At 44.3% G+C, this 16,994-nt stretch overlaps 1 protein-coding gene across 1 annotated transcript in view; it reads right to left on the minus strand.

The window, feature by feature from the left end:
• Wdtc1 (WD and tetratricopeptide repeats 1) overlaps nt 1-15,540 on the minus strand; it is a 49,227-nt gene extending 33,687 nt beyond the window's left edge. Inside the window, exons 1-2 of the mRNA XM_013032259.1 lie at nt 15,304-15,540; nt 124-271 (exon numbers count right to left, since the gene is read on the minus strand). Coding sequence (XP_012887713.1) covers nt 124-171 — 48 coding nt within the window. The 5' untranslated portion in view covers nt 172-271; nt 15,304-15,540. The remainder of the gene's footprint in view (nt 1-123; nt 272-15,303) is intronic.
• Between the last annotated feature and the right edge of the window lie 1,454 nt (nt 15,541-16,994).

Here is a 16,994-nt window from a genome sequence, read left to right on the forward strand (position 1 = left end):
GCTGTGGCTCAAATGGTAGAGTGCTAGCCTTGCGCTGAAGAGCTGAGGGACAGCGCCCAGGCCCAGAGTTCAGGCCCCACAAACAAAACAAAAAAACAAAACAGAGAGATCTGGGATACTTACCTTGATCTGCCTACGAATGAGGTCTCTAGTTATGTTGACTTTTGCCATCTTCTCTTAATTAGTTCAACAGAAGGAAGCTAGAGAAGGAACTTCAGGACCCTTGTACATTCCAGCCAAGCCCAGGTCCACAAGATACACATTTAATTACCTGAGGAGAAAAACAAATCAAATTTTGGGGAAGCTGGGAATGTGGCTTAATGCTTGCCTAGCACACATAAAGCCCGGGGTTCAATTCCTTAGTAACACATAAACAGAAAAGGCCGGAAGTGGTGCTGTGGCTTCAAGTGGTAGAGCACCAGCCTCGAGTGAAAGAGCTCAGATAGTGAACAGGCCCTGAGTTCAAGCCCAATGACTAGTCAAAAGAAAAAAAAAAATTGGGGGAATTGAAAAAGCTGTTTTCAGAGGCCTGATCTCATCCTTAAATAGCCTGGGTTTCATAGTACTGAAGCCGTCTGAATGGGTTAAAGGGACAGGTAGGACAGTGACTTGTAACTACAGGAACCACTGGAATGAATACTGAAGGAGTTATGTGTACTTCACCAGAAAATGCAGGGTTAGATATGTATGTGTGTAGAGGAAGATGGCAGTATGTCCTGAAAGCAAGAACAAGGCACATAGCTAGACAGATAGAGGTCAAGTTTCCCTTACTCAATATAAATCTGTGGCAAGCCATCTGAAATTTTAATTATGTTTTAAATCCATGACCTTTCAGCTTGACTCTCTTCAAAGCAAATCAGTACTGCAGCCAGAATGTTTAACCTCTCTAAATCCAAAGAATCAAAGAGTGAAAGGAGAGCTTCTAGTGGCTGGAATGGTAGAGCGCCTACCTTGAAAGTATAAGGCCATGAATTCAAACCCTTGTCCCCTCCAAAAAAAAAAAAAAAAAGTAGTAACATTATATAACAAAGGAGTCTTGGGCTGGGAATGTGGCTTAGTGGTAGAATGCTTGCCTACTATACACGAAGCCCTGGGTTCAATTCCTCAGTACCACATACACAGAAAAAGCCAGAAGTGACACCGTGGCTCAAGTGGTAGAGTGCTAGACTTGGGCAGGAGAGCTGAGGGACAGTGCCCAGGCACAGAGTTCAGGCCCCATGACTGGACAAAAAAAATAAAAGAAAAGAAAAGAAAAGAAAAGCTCAAGGACAGTACCCAGGCCCTGAGTTCAAGCCCTAGAACTATCAAAAAAAAAAAAAAAAAAAAGGAGACTTCCCAATAGTTGAACACATGGAAGTTCCTGGAGAATGGCACGCACAGTGAAGAGGTGGAAGCTCCTTTCCACATCTTGTCCTATGAATTCTGTTATCTAAATCCTTTGGAATGCCATTTATAATGAACCAGTGTTTTTAAAAAGTGACAAGAAAACATAGTAGTGACTATGGCCCAGATCCAACTGATAAATTCCCCTTCAACCTCCTGATAGGTCAGTCTTTGGACTGATCACTTCTTGAAACTATTTATGTGTTATGACTGCAGTTAGAAAGAACAAGTAGGTTGAGACAGATGGAGAGAAAGATTGATAGTATGGGTAACATTCACCAAGATCTATTATACTCACCTCTTTGTACAACTATTTAAAATTTTAAAAGTGCAAAAAAAGAAATAATCTCATTCTTAAGAATGAGATTAGGCAGTAATTGTACTCACTAGAAGCTATATTGAAAATGAACTATACAACTTGTAAGTGAGGACAAGAGGGTAAAACTGGCAGACAACAATGGAAGGGGTGATACTGTCCAAAAAGAAATGTACTTACAACCTGACTTATGTAATTGTAACCCTCTGGTACATCACCTTTACAATAACAATAAGAAAAAAATTTTTGCCAGGAGCCAGTGGCTCATGCCAAAATCCTAGCTACTCAGGAGGCTGAGAGCTGAGGATCTCAGCTTGAAGCCAGCCTGGACAGGAAAGTCCATGAGACTCGTATCTCCAATTAACCACCAGACAACCGGAAGTGGTGCAGTGGCTCACAGACAACCAGAAGTGGAGCAGTGGCTCAAGTGGTAGAGTGCTAGCCTTGAGCTAAAGAGCTGAGGGACAGCGCCCAGGCCCAGAGTTCAGGCCCCCTGACCGACAAACAAAAAAAAAAAAAAAGAAAAGAAAAAGAGGGCTGGGAAGGTGGCTCAGTAACAGAGCACTTGCCTTGCATGGATGAGGCCCTGGGTTCGATTCCTCAGTACCACATAAGCAGAAAAAAAAAAAGCCGGAAGTGGTGCTGTGGCTCAAGTGATAGAGTGCAAGCCTTGAGCTGAAGAGCTGAGGGACAGCGCCCAGGCCCAGAGGTCAGGCCCTGCGATTGACAAAAACAATGTGGATATTAAATGCTTGAGCTGGGGGCTGGGAAGGTGGCTCAGTGGTAGAACACTTGCCTTGTATGCATGAGGCCCTGGGTTCGATTCCTCAGCACCACATAAGCAAAAGAAAAAAAAAAAAACGCTGGAAGTGGCACTGTGGCTCAAGTGGTAGAGTGCTAGCCTTGAGCTAAAGAGCTGAGGGACAGCACCCAGGCCCATGACTGGACCCAAAAATAATAAAATAAAATAAAAATATAAAAAGAATACAGCAAAAGAGGGCTGGGAAGGTGGCTCAGTGGTAGAGTGCTTGCCTTGCATGCATGAGGCCCTGGGTTCGATTCCTCAGCACCACATAAGCAAAAAGGAAAAAGCTGGAAGTGGCGCTGTGGTTCAGGTGGTAGAGCGCTAGCCTTGAGCTGAAGAGCTGAGGGACAGCGCCCAGGCCCAGAGTTCAGGCCCCATGACCGGACCCAAAAAAAAAAAAAAAAAAAGTTTTGGTCTGGAAGTAGAGTACTTACCTTAGTATGTGTGTGTACCTGGGATCATCAGCACTCCCCAAAAAAAGTGTTTCAAAAAATATTTTTGGCTGGGTGTTGGTGGTTCACGCCTGTAATCCTAGCTACTCAGTAGGCTAAGATATGAGGATCATGGTTCAAAGCCAGCTCAGGCAGGAAAGTCCATGGGACTCTTATCTCCAATTTACCACCAGAAAACCAGAAGTGGCACTGTGGCTCACACAGTAGAGGGCTCACCTTGAGCTGAAGAGCTCAGGGACAGTGTGCAGGCCCAGTGCACAGTGCCCCATGAATTCAAGGCCCACAACCGACTGCCCCCAGAAAAGGAAAAGAAATATTTTTATCTGTTAGGAAAAAATTAGTGAAGTAGCTGGGTGCTGGTGGCTAACACCTGTAATCCTAGCTATGCTGGAGGCTGAGAACTGGAGGATCAAGGTATCAAGCCAGACTGGGCAGGAAAAATCCATATAACTCTTATCTCCAATTAACCCACCAAAAAGCCCGAAGTCATGCTGTGCTGAGTGCAAGTCATAGGACGTGTGTGTGTGTGTGTGTGTGTGTGTATGTGTGTATATGTGCGTATGTGAATGCTCGCACACGTGCACACACTCACAATAATGAAGTTGCCAGCTGGGTACTGATGGCTTACACTTGTAATTCTAGCTACTCAGAAGGTTGATTCATGGAGGGTTCACAGTACCTCATCTCCAAAACAAGGAAATGATTAAGTTGCCAAGAATTATGCATTTACTATGTGGGAGGAATTGTAGTAAGTGGTAGTAAGTGCTTTATATTCATTCATTCAATAAATAAACATAGGTGCTATTTCAGGCCAGAGTATACAGCATTGAACAAAATAAGCAAAGTCCTTGTTCTCATGATACTGACATTCTAGCAAGAGGAGAAAAACAATAAACAATAATATAAGAAAACATCCAATGGATAGAAAATGCTATGATGACCATAAAGCAGGCTTTTATTTGATGTGACTAAAGGGTTCCTCTTAGAGGTGAGGTCAAGGAAAACATACGTTTTTTTGAGTTTTCTGCCTGCTTAGAACCCCTTTTTTATATTTTGAGAACTACTCATCTGGTGAGACCAGTGGGAAGTGAGGAGTAGGCTTCCTTGGAACTATCATATGCATATAGGGCCCAGGCTATACTAGCCAGGTATATTATCCATGAACTGTGAAGTGAAAGCTAGTATCACAGCACTGAGGGCCACAGAGAGTCCCTGCTCGTGTGTAGCCAAGGGATGGTTACAGTAGCAGTCCAAGTCCAGTACAGCTAGGGGCAGAGCTGTGAGCTCTGTGAGAAGTGGCAGTCAGTGTCCTCAGTGACTTATTTTGAGTACCCAGATTCTCTGGTTCTAGCCCATTCTTCGAGCTTGGTTCTGTGGCTTACCCTGATGTTTTGTGAATTTCCTTAATACTCCTTTCAATAATCAGCTAGGGTTGGTTTCTATTGCTTACAATAAATCCTACCTAATATAGAAGGACTTATTTATTTATTTATTTTTGTTGGTTGTGGGGCTTGAACTCTGTCCCTGGGCTCTGTCCCTGGGCTCTTCAGCTCAAGGCTAGCGCTCTACCACTTTGAGCCACAGCGCCACTTCCGGCTTTTTTTTTCCTGCTTATATAGTGCTGAGGAATCGAATCCAGGGTCTCATGCATGCAAGGCAAGCGCTCTACCACTGAGCCACCTTCCCAGTCCTTGAAGGGCTTTATGAGAAAACATATTAAAGCTAAAATACAAATGACAAGAAGAAATCAAGTACAGTGGCTCATACTTGTAATCTTAACTACTTGGAAAGTGGAGACTGCAGTGTGCCCAGGCAAAAAGTCCATAAGATCCCCTTCAGTCAATAAAAGGCTGGAAGCAGTGGTACATGCTGCTCATCACTGCTACGTGGGAAACATAAATAGGAAGGTTATGTTCCAGATCTGCCCAGGCATAAGCACAAGACCCAATTAGAAAAATAAATAAAGCAAAAAAGAGTTGGGGGCATGGTACAAGTAACAGAGTACCTGCCCTGGAAACTCAAAGAACAGTATTCAAACCACCACCACTACCAAAAAACAAAACAAAACAAAAGAACTAAGGGAAGATGCGTTTGAGGAAATAGTGCTAAGGCAATAAGGAAGAGAAGTTCAAAAGGCTGGTAAAACTACATGCTGGTGGCTCACACCGTAATCCTAGCTACTCAGAAGGCTAAGATCTGAGGACCATCATTCAAAGCCAGCCTGGGCAGGAAAGTCCAATTAGACACCAAAAAAAATAAGTTGGAAGCAGAGGTGTGGCTCAAACGTTACTGTGCCAGTCCTGAGCAAAAAAGCTCAAGGACAACACCCAGGCCTTGAGATCAAGCCACAATACCTGTGCGTGCATGAATGTGCACGAGCACAAACATACACACACACATATACACATCTCACACACACACACACATCTCTCTCTCTCTCTCTCTCTCACACACACACACACACACACACACACACAACATATAAGTACATGTTACTACAAGGAGTTGGAAAAGAAATTCAAATACAAGGCTGTATGATTCTGAAGCCTATTCTCTTAACTACTACAGTATATAATTTCCCAAGTAAGGATCACTATGAGAATCCACCAAAAAGCAATTGAATTGCCAATATTCTTACATTATTAACTGAATGTCAAATACTAAGCACTATGCCAGATTAAAGAATACTCTGGTGCCTACACCAGAGCCTTCGGAATCAAAGACAAGAGACTTTAGCTAAGATGGATGTGTGGATTGGAAATACTAAAAGGAACAAGAGAGGGGAAAAAAGAAACCAGACAAAGTAGGAAAACACATGTCAAAAGTCAAATGGGCCAAACACTGGGGGCTCACACCTGTAATAATAAAATAAATTTTGTTTATACTAATTTATTCATACATCTTAGAAGAAAGCACAAGAATGACCACAAAGTAACTAAACAAAGTGAAGCTGAACAAGATAACTGAGAAATCACTAATGGAAAATGGGGACTGTAGCAGACCTAACTAAACTTTCCACATGTTCTTCATTTCAGTGTGACCATAGTGAACTTAACATATCCTGATTTTTCACACTTACAGCTCTAATGACAGAGTGCAAATTTGTTTAAAACACACGAAAGTTTAACAGAAACTTTCCACAGCTAGAAGACACAGGTTTAAGATCAAGATTTGTAATCTAGGATACTGCAGGTCAGCCCTAACACATACTCAGGAAAAAAAAGAAAGCTGTTTCTGGGAGATGGGAATATGAAACATATAAAAATACCTAAGGTACAGAGGAAGACATATGACATAATGTTAAAACAAAAATATGAGCTGCAGATGTTATACCTCTCCAAAGGTATTCTATTCTTAGAGTTCTAAAATGCCTTGCAGGCTACCACTTAACCCCATGCTGTCCATAAAAGCTTAGCTTAGGCTACTAAAAGACTGTTATCTGAGTTTCTCTCTACTATTATAAAGGATGCTAGTAAGAAAATTATATTTAATTAAAAGCTCAATGTGAAGGAATTCGTCTATTCATCATACAGAGCATACCAGGAATAGCCTGAGGTTGATAAACCTTAAAACAAAGACTACCCATATGTTACCAGGGACCAAACAGCAATATTCAAACATGAGGAATCATCCATTTCAGATGTCATAGTCCTTTTCTGAATAATGTAGCTCAAAGAGAAAAGAATTGAAATACTTGGGTACCTAGGTTTGAATTCTAGTCCCTTCAATGTGCCAACTAGGCAAGTTTTGATTTCCACATTTATAAAATGGCATATTTCAATGGACTGTTGTTAGGATTCAATGATGAGACATATATGAAAGTACCTAATAGCCAGGCACTGGAGGAGTGTGTGGTTCAAGGCCAACCCAGGAAAAAAAGCTTGTGAGTCTGGACCACATCTTTCTTTGTTTGGTCTGGTACCAAAAGCAAGCAAGAAAACAAACAAACAAATAAGCTTCATGCCAGTGCCTCATACCTGCAATCCTAGTTACTGAAGAAGATAAGAGACCTGGAGAATTGTGGATCAAAGTCAGTCTAGGCAGAAATCCACTAGACTATTTCCAATTAGCCAACTACTTGAAGAATGGCTCAAGTAATAGAGTACCATCCATGAACAAGAAAACTAGCAAGGAGCTGGGAAGGTGGCTCAGTGGTAGAGTGCTTGCCTTGCATGCATGAGGCCCTGAGTTCGATTCCTCAGCAGCACATAAGCAGAAAAACCCGGAAGTGGTGCTGTGGCTCAAGTGGTAGAGTGCTAGCCTTGAGCAAAAATAAAATTCAGGGTTGGGGCTGGGAAGTTGGCACAGTGATAAAGTGCTTGCCTCTCATGCATGAGGCCCTGGGTTCGATTCTGCACCATATAAGCAGAAAAAAGCCAGAAGTGGCGCTGTGACTCAAGTGGTAGGGTACTAGCCTTGAGCTGAAGAGCTGAGAGACAGTGCCCAGGCCCAGATTTCAGGACCCACAATAGAAGAAGGAGGAGGAGGAGGAGAAGAAGGAGGAGGAGGAGGAGAAGGAGAAGAAGAAGAAGAGGAGGGGAAGGAGGGAGGGAGGAGGAAGAGGAGGAAGAAGGAGGAAGAAGAAAAAGAGGAGGAGGAAGAAGAAACAACAACTCAGGGACAGTGCCTACACCCTGAGTTCAAACCCCAGGACTGGCCAAAAAAAAGGTGATGAAGAAAGCAAGCTGGATGATGGTTCATGCCTGTTATTCCAGCATTTCGGAAGCTCAGCATGAGGTTCTAAATTCAAACCACATAATAAATATCCAGCCCAGAAAAGGGCTGGAGTGTGGCTCATTGATAGGTCCTGAGTTCAAACTCCAGTACCATAAAATAAAAAATTAGTATCAGCAGCATTAGCAGCATTGTGGGGGCCAGCTCTTTGATTCATCTATTAATCCTCTCCTAAGTCTCCCGGGATGATACGTATCTAGGAGGGACGAATTAACTATTGCTGAGTAAATAACAGTATGACTACCTTGCATACCTAAAGTGCTGTTGTTCATGTTTTTAATTTGCTTCACAACAATCCTGTGAGGAAGCCATACAGCTATTACTTCCACTTAATAAGAGAGAACAGAAGTACAACACAACATAGAACTGAGGCAGAAGCACTGGGATCTGGGGTCTTGTGCTCTGGGCCAGTCTCTGCCTTTAACTGGCTGTGTGACACTGAGATGGCATTTCACTGTTAAGTCTCTTTCTCCATCTGTAAAATGAGAGGTGAACCCAGAGATGAGCGTACAAAACCCCTTCCAATGACACTCCCCTGTGATGCTAGAGACACTGTTATTCTGCAGCACACCAAAGATGGGACCTCAATATCTGTATTCTTTTTCCTCTAGAAAAGCTGCCTCTCATACAGTGAGGTACCATACCCTTAGCCCAGATGACCACAGACCCCTTTTCAATGCTCTGAATTATGCAAAAGATGTACACAAGATTCCTTTTACTCTTTCTGTACTGGCTTTCCTCCTACTATAGAAACCACCTTATAGCCGGGTGCTGGTAGCTTACACCTGCAATCCTAGATATGCAGGAGGCTGAGATCTGAGGATCAGGGTTCAAAGCCAGTCCAGGCAGGAAAGTCCATGAGACTATCATCTCCAATTAACCACTAGAAAACCACTCTCGCTCAAGTGGTAGAGGGTCAGCTTGAGCTGAAGAGCACAGGGACAGCACCCAGCCCCACGACTGACACAAACAAACAAAAACAGAAACAACCTTAAAGAACATAAGAAAAGTGCAACCAAGTGAGGAGCCAGCAGCATTTTCAATGCATAAAGGTCATTGGAAGTAGCAAAATAAGACTAAGAGCTGAGATATAGACTCTTAACATTCAAATTCCAGCTTGGGCACCTCTTTCCTTTTCTTTTGACAGTCCTACTGCTTGAACTCAGGGTCTGGGCACTGTCCCTGAGCTTCTTTTGCTCAAGGCTAGCACTCTATCACTTGAGCCGCAGCACCACTTCCAGCCTTTTCTGTTTATATGGTACTGAGAAACGGAACCCAGGGTTTCATGCATAGTAGGCAAGCACTCTACCACTAAGCCACATTCCCAGCCCGTGGCACCTATTTTCTGTGGGACTTAACATTTCTAAACCTCAGTTTCCTAAATTGATAATCCTTGCCTTTACAGAGTGATCAGAAATGGAAGAACACACATGTAAAATACCTGACAATGAACCTAGTAAATATTTACTGAACATTTTACACATTTCATGAATGTTATGTCGCAGACTACTCATGACAATCCCATGAGATAGACCCTACTATTATTTTTATTGGCTACCAAAAAATAATATTACTATCTTAAATCAGACAATGTCCAAGTAGTCATAACTAATTTTGTATCTTGCCATTCCTTAGATTTAGGTATTCCTTGGATTTTGTGTCTGGAAGTGCAGCACAGTAGCAGAGTTTCTGCTTAGCATATGTGAGTCCCTGGGTGCCATCTCCAGCACCAAAACATCAAGATAGGAGGGACAAAAAAAAGCTTCTTTGACTCTTCTTGATTTCAAACATAATTTCACTTTAAGATGAACATGATAGCCTATAATCCCAGCACTCAGAAAGCTGAGTGAGTCAGGATCACTGAGAGCCGGAGGCCTCCTTGAGATATACATCAAGTTGCAGGCCAGCCTGGGATACACAGCAAGACTGTCTCAGAAGGAAACAATAAACAAACAAAAACACTTTAGGGTCATGAACTAATAAGCACAGTGATAGATTTTGGGAAACAGTATGGCCTATAATATAGGCCTATCAGCAAAGCATCTTTGGAAATATTCTTTGCCATCTTCAGGATCCCATATGGAACTAACTGAACATCTCTCTCTAAGTCCATCCCAAGGAATGTTTCACTTAGTGAAAGGTTTTTGGTGAGAATTTACCTTGATGCCTTCTCTGCTTGAAGAGGCTTTATTGCACAATTTGACGTTGTTAAAATTTTTCTTGGATGTTTTTAGAACATTCTTTTTTAATAATTTGTTTTACCTGCCTTCTAGGCCCACAATCACTGCAAGGTAGTGTGGAAGGGTACCAAAAGAGAAAAAGGAGCACATTTTGATAATGCTGTCCTTTTACTAGTTAAGAGAATCCATAATTTTGGCTTTAACTGATAACTTACATCTTTCCAAGCTGTGCCCTAGTTCAAAGTACTTGTGTTAGGGAAGACACTAAAGTTTCTCAATGGCTCACACTGTTCCTCTCTTAGCAGAAAACTAATCAAATTGGAAATCCTTTTCTAACTCACTTATGCTACATACAAAGGTGACATAAGAGGGAACCAGGTAGGCTATAGCACCCAAATAGTCAGGATGCAACTAAGGAAGCTTCCTGTTCTGGCTCCTGTTCTGAGATAGGTCCCTAGGAAGTTTGGGAATAAACAGTCTTATTCATCATGAAAACAGAACCTGGGGTTATATATAAAGAAAAAGTTAACCATCATCCTGATATAACACACTGCCCTGGGGGAGCGGGGCGGGGTGTGTGAGGATGGGGGTGAGGATGGGAAGGGGAAACAAAGGAGGAGGCTACAATGCTTGATAAGAATTGTACTCATAAAAAAAAAAGAATTGTACTCATTATCTTACCCATGTAATTGTAACCCCTCTGTACAGTATTTTCACAATAAAATTTTTTTCAAAAAAATTTAAAAAAAAACAACCACACACGGAGATAGCTACCTGGGGAAGGTTTTATTCTGCTTCCCACCCCCACCTCAAGAAAATGGGGTTAATGCCTCTCCAGATGGCTACAGAGAGGATTAAGGGTCATTATTCTTGACATCCAGCTCTGGCACAGTTATAGCAGTTATGACCTTGATCATCCTAAAATAAGACATCAAATTTAAAATTGTAGTCACACTTGAATCGGGACCTATAGCAATGGCTGAAAACTTTCTTTGCACTGGACAAAGATAAAGGAGAACACTGCCTCCTATACTGATCTGCTGGCACATCTTCCCATTATTCGGGCTTTAGGTTTTTAGGTCTTAGTCACTAATGCCACAAAACCCTTGGAGGAGTCTACAGCTATTACTAATAGCACAAAGAATGAGTTCCAGAATTCTCAGCATTTTGGTCCTAATAAAGAAATGTTCCTTTTACTAAAAATGCTGGCTCTCCAAGAAAACCAGTGAGATCCAGTGAAAAGCACATCTGATGACATTCAGTCCTCATCAATCCATAGTAAGGCAAGAAGTACCATCATAAACTCTTTTTGACATATGAGAAAATTCCTCTGTAGCTCAGAGAGGACCCATGATTTATTATTTAGTCTAGGTCACACAGCAAACAGGAAGCAGACATGGGTCAAATTGCAGCTCTACTATTACTATTTATGTAATTTCTAGCACATTCTTGAACTTTCTGGAACTTTAGTTCTCTTCATTTGAGGATAATAATCATTCTGCCTTATAGGAGATTTCTAAGAATTAAGAGAGATTATAGAAATGTCTCCAGTATAAAGCAGGAAATCAAAACATGTCAGTTTCATAGATAAAAAAATAAAGAGGTATGGGCTGGGAAGGTGGATCAGTGGTAGAGTGCTTGCCTTGAATGCATGAGGCCCTTGGTTCGATTCCTCAGTACCACAAAAGCAGAAAAAGCCAGAAGAGGTGCTGTGGCTCAAAGTGGTAGAGTGCTAGCCTTGAGCTGAAGAGCTGAGGAACAGTGCCCAGGCCCAGAGTTCAGGCCCCACGACCAACCAAAAATAAATAAATAAATAAAAAGAGAGGTAGACATTTTCATAGAGGGACAGTTTGTTTTTTTCTTTTTTGGGGTCTGGTCATGGGGCCTGAACTCTGGGCCTGGGCACTGTCCCTCAGCTCTTCAGCTCAAGGCTAGCACTCTACCACTTGAGCCACAGCGCCACTTCCGGCTTTTTTCTTTTTGCTTATGTGGTGCTGAGGAATCGAACCCAGAGCCTCAGGCATACAAGGCAAGCACTTTACCACTGAGCCAACTTCCCAGCCCTTTTCATAACCTTGATATACTCACTCCTGTAAGCCTAGCTACTCCGGAGGCTGAGATTTGAGAATCAAGTTTCAAAGCCAGAGCGGGCAGGAATGTCCATGAGACTCTTATCTCCATTTAACCACCAGAAAACCAGAAGTGGCACTATGGCTCAAGTGGTAGAGCGCTAGCCTTCAGCTGAAGAGCTCAGGGACAGCGGCCAGATCCAGAGTTCAAGACCCACAACCAACAAAAACAAAACAAAAAAAATCCTTGATACAAAGTAGTAAACTTTATGCTTGAATATTTCCATAATGGGCAACATGACAAGGTAGCCTTTTTTTTTTTTACAAAGTCAAATTTTCTCCTACCAAACCGCCTCAGAATTTTGTATCCTTTAATCACAAAGAGAAAGTCCAGTTCCCTCTCCTCCTGACAATTCAACAATCTCCTGTTCCCCCATACCCCAAATTTTGGTCTTTTCAGCTCTTTCTAATGTGTTACCATCCCAGAGGTAACTTGATAATCACAAAGCAGACAGCCCTGGGCTTAAATTTTAATCTTTCCTCCTATTAGCTATGCAAATTTGAATTAAAACAAGTTTCTTAACCTTTCTAAATCTATACTACATAAAAAACAATTCTAATCTCCCAAAATAGCCATTAGGGTTAAATTCGATAAGTGGAGAATATATGATACTTAGTACCAAAAACAACACATACCAGATCCTCTCAATAAATGTCAGTAACTTTTTTGTTTTGGTGGTGGTAGTCCAATGGGGCTTGAACTCTGGTCTTGGTGCTGTCCCAGAGCTCTTCAGCTCAAGGCTAGTGCTCTACCACTTTAAGCCACAAAGCCACTTCCAGTTTTCTACTGGTTAATTGGAGGTAAGAGTCTCGCAGACTTTTCTGCCTGGGCTGGCTTTGAACCAAGATCCTAAGATCCTAGCCTCCTGAGTAGCCAGAATTACAGGGGTGAGCCACCAGCACCCAACGTCAGTCATTTTGTAAGATATATACCAACTGGGAACTACGTCGCAAAGTAAGTTAAGGGCTCTAACACTCTGAGCCACTTTGAGCCACAGCTCCATCTCCAATTTTCTGGTAGTTAATTGGAGGTAAGATTCTCAGCATGAACTTTCCTTCCCACAATGGCTTCAAATCTCCATCCTCAGCTAGGCACCGTTGACTCACACCTATAATCCCAGCTATTCAGGAGACTGAGATGTGAGTATTGTGGTTCAAAGCCAGAATGGGCAAAAAAATCCCCCATGAGACTCTTATCTCCAATTAACCACTCAATACCAAAAGTGGAGCTGTGGCTCAAGTAGTAGAGTGATAGCCTTGAGCACAAAGAGGCTCAGAGACAGCCCCCAGACCCTGAGTTACAACCAACCAAACCCCCCCCCCAAAAAAAAACTCCACCCTCAGATCTCAGCCTCCTAAGTAGCTAGGACAGATGTGAGCCACTGGAGCCTGGCCAACGTGCATGGAACCAAGCAACCAAACTCAAAAAAATCACTCTTCCTTAAAAAAATTAACTTGCCACTTGTGTTACAACTCCAAAACTCAAAAATAGAAAATTGTTATTAACATCATTGTCATAATCATTACACATATTCTTTCAGTGACCATCATATAAAGAAATACAGAGTCCTGCTTAATTATTCTGCAGAGATAATCCAAAAGTTTTGCCTCTTCAATTTCAGACAAGACTTGAATATGTGTCCAAGGGTCAGAAAATGAAAGACAGACTTTAAAACAGTTTGACCAGACAGAATTATTTCTAGTCTACCAATGTAATACAACAATCAACAATGAAGAAATCTTAAGTCTACGATTTCTTAGAGGATCTAGGCATTATACTCAACCACAAAGACTCAATTCCATCCCTCTGAAAATACAAGAATTACAAGGAAGAGTAAGTCAGAACTCGAAGAAATAATTATCAGTATTTTGTTCAGCATAGTAAGCAGAGATTGGCCACTCGAGGAAGTACAGAAAAGCTTAATGCTGACCTCTAGGCAAACCCATGCACTGGGTGGATATTTCCTAACATGTTTTGTGTGTGTGTGTGTGTGTGTGTGTGTGTGTGTGTGTGACTAGGGCTTGTGTGTGTGTGTGTGACTAGGGCTTAAATTTAGGGCCTTACATTCTTGCTTAGCTTTTTCACTCAAAGCCAGAGTCTACCACTTGAGCCACAACTCCACTTCTGGCTTTTGCTAGTTAACTATTGATAACTATTGACAAGAGTCTCTCAGATTTGTCTGCCAGGGCTAGGTTTGAACCTTGATCCTCAGATCTCAGGCTCCTGAGTACCTAGGATTACAGGTGTGAGCCACCAATGCAGAGCAACAGAATGGTTTTCTTCCCAAAACACTTTCAGGCTTTGCTAAAAAGGAACACTTACTTAACTACCACTTTACCTTGATCTTCCACCCATTCTTGGAAGGAATGGGGAAGCTACAGCTTCTAAACTCAAACTTAAAAATAAAAGTTTCAACTTGCTTTACCACTAAGTTAGCATGTTAAAAGGAAATCAGAGAAGAACTATAAGGAACCCAGTCCTATTGGATACTCTACTCATAAGCTCCTACAACCTCTTCTCTAAAAATCTTAGTAGCACACTTGTTAGGGGGGGCAAAAGGCCATCAAGCAAAGCCAACCATGAGGTTGGCAGGGGAACGACCCACTGCAGTTTTCCTGCTGCATAGCAGTCTATCTCCTCCCTTCCTATTTACCACGTGAAGTGGGTACTGAAGAGCCCACTCCCAAGCAGAGGCCCTTTGCACCGGGCTACAATCCCGGGAAGAAACACCTTGCCAAAGTTCAGTTTGGTGGCAGGATAGGCCATTGGTGGCAGGATGGGCATTGGTGGCTGCCAGAAGTGTACACACACACACCACGAGAGAATTTCTCTCTCTCTCTCTCCACACACACACACATACACACACACACACACATACACACACACACACACACACACGACGAGTCATAGCCCTCCAGTAATTTCCACCTGCCCCTTTCTCCCTGAGTGAGACCCGACGCCAGATCAGAAGGCAAAAACTCCGCAAAAGTCCCGTGATAGGACAGACGACTTCCACTCCTCCCTCCGCAGAGCCCCCCCGGGACTCCCACAGCCTCCCCCACCTCCAGCCCCAGCCCGCCCTCCGCCGGTCCCCCTACCTCCAGCCCCCCGGGTTCCCGCGCCCTCCGCCCAGCGAGGCCTGCCCCTTCTTGGGACACCCGGGGGGGCCCCCGAGGCGGGCGGGCTCCGGCTCCCAGGCCGGCCGGGCTGGGGCTGGCCCGGAGCGGGCGGCCCGAGTGTCGGGGTTGAGGGAAGCCGGTGGGTGCCCGCGGAGGGCGGGCAGGGGGCGGCGGCGACCCGTACCTGTCAGGTCTCTTCCCGGGACCAGCAGCAGCAGCGCAACTTCAGGAGCCCATGTCCGTCCGGGGGGGCCCGGCCCCTCTCCCGGGAGTGGGGGGCGCGGATCCCGGGAAGGGGGCTGAGGGCCCGGGCAGCTCTAGCCTCTTCCCATGCTCCCTGCCCGGCGCCTGGCCGGGGCCGGACAGCGCCTCCGCCCGCCCCTGCGCACCGCCTCACACCCGCGCTCACACACACTCACACTCCCTCGCGCGCTCTCACACACGCACTCCCCTCCCTCCTCCTCCTCTGTTTATCTCCTCCAGCTGTCTAGGGACCCGGGAGAAGCCCGGCACTGCGCCTGCGCTACGCAATCTCCGCGCCCGCCAGGTGCCTCACAGCCCGCGGCTACGCTACGGAGACAGCGCCCAGTAGTTTCCAGAATGGCGAGCTGGGGCCCCAGCTCCCCCACCCCCCTCCCCGCTCACGGTCAACGTCCGCTGCCGGCGGCGCCTACTAACATGCTAGTGGGAGAGCCCCGCTCTCCCTTAGCCAATCCGCTTCTCCGTTCGCGCGACTGGCAGCCAGTGGGCAGGCGGGAAAGCCGGGCTAGGCCCCGGGATGTTCTGGGAGTTGTAGTCTTTCACCGTCGAGGCGCTCCCGCAGAGCAAGCTTTCCCCTCCCAGTTGCCATTAGTTACTTGGACGCACCTCCCACCCTACCGTCGGGTACAAGGCTCCCTAATACGACTTCTGAGTCCCGCCCACACACATTCACCCATTAGTACCCTGAACCCAGCACAGTCTAAAGACTTTGAGCTCCTGAGTTAGGGTACCCCTCAGTCTAGGGCTCAAGGCCTTTCAGAGCTAGGCTTCAGCCCACTCTTTCGGCTTGGAAGGTTTACTGGAACATCAGTTTCCTCAATGGTGTTTCCAGGGCCTGAAGGAGGCTCAGTCCTACACAGAGTGTCTAGGGTCAGCCACACACACTCTAGGAAGCCTCAGGCTGACTGATAGGAGATAACGTCCAACGAGAGACTGCTGGAGTCATTGCTGTCTCACTTCTGAGGAAGAGAAGCCATTCCAGCTAGCCCTAGGTTTGATGGAGACAAACTACAATGTGAGAAAGTTACCAAAGTGACAAGGTAGGCACCATGCCTAACTTTTCAAGGCAAAGACCCGGAGTCTCAAGTCAGAAAAGGAAGACTGTCATCAGATTCTGAGAAGGTAAACCCACAGGATGCCATTTATCAGATAATACTAATTGACTTTTATTTCCATTGTTTTGGGTAGGATCCCCTAGATAGGTACAATTGCTGCCCATGTTTTATAGAAGAGGAACCTGAGCAGAAAAGAGTTGCATAGCTGAAAGGAGGCAAGTTGAAGCTCAAAACCCAGATCTGCCTGCCCAGAATCAGCCTTTTAAACATTGGCTGTCCCTCTGATGAAAATCAAAACAGCCTCTACCCTCAGGAGCTCCCAAAGCTGATTTCATCATTTTTGTTCAAGCACCTATCCTTGTGAATTCAGCTCACAAAACCTTCTATACCTTCTAAAAACATTATGGTCATTATTTTCCCCACAATTCTTCCTCTAAACATAAAGAAATCATAGACTTCGGGACTAGAAGAAAGCTTTGAGATCATCTATTCATAGTACTACAGCTTAAGGAGGCAGGCTTGGTTAGACCATTGGGTCAATTAGGCTGAGTAATAGCTC

Source organism: Dipodomys ordii, unplaced genomic scaffold (assembly GCF_000151885.1).
Source record: "Dipodomys ordii isolate 6190 unplaced genomic scaffold, Dord_2.0 Scaffold6, whole genome shotgun sequence".
In the NCBI taxonomy this organism is placed as follows: domain Eukaryota; kingdom Metazoa; phylum Chordata; class Mammalia; order Rodentia; family Heteromyidae; genus Dipodomys; species Dipodomys ordii.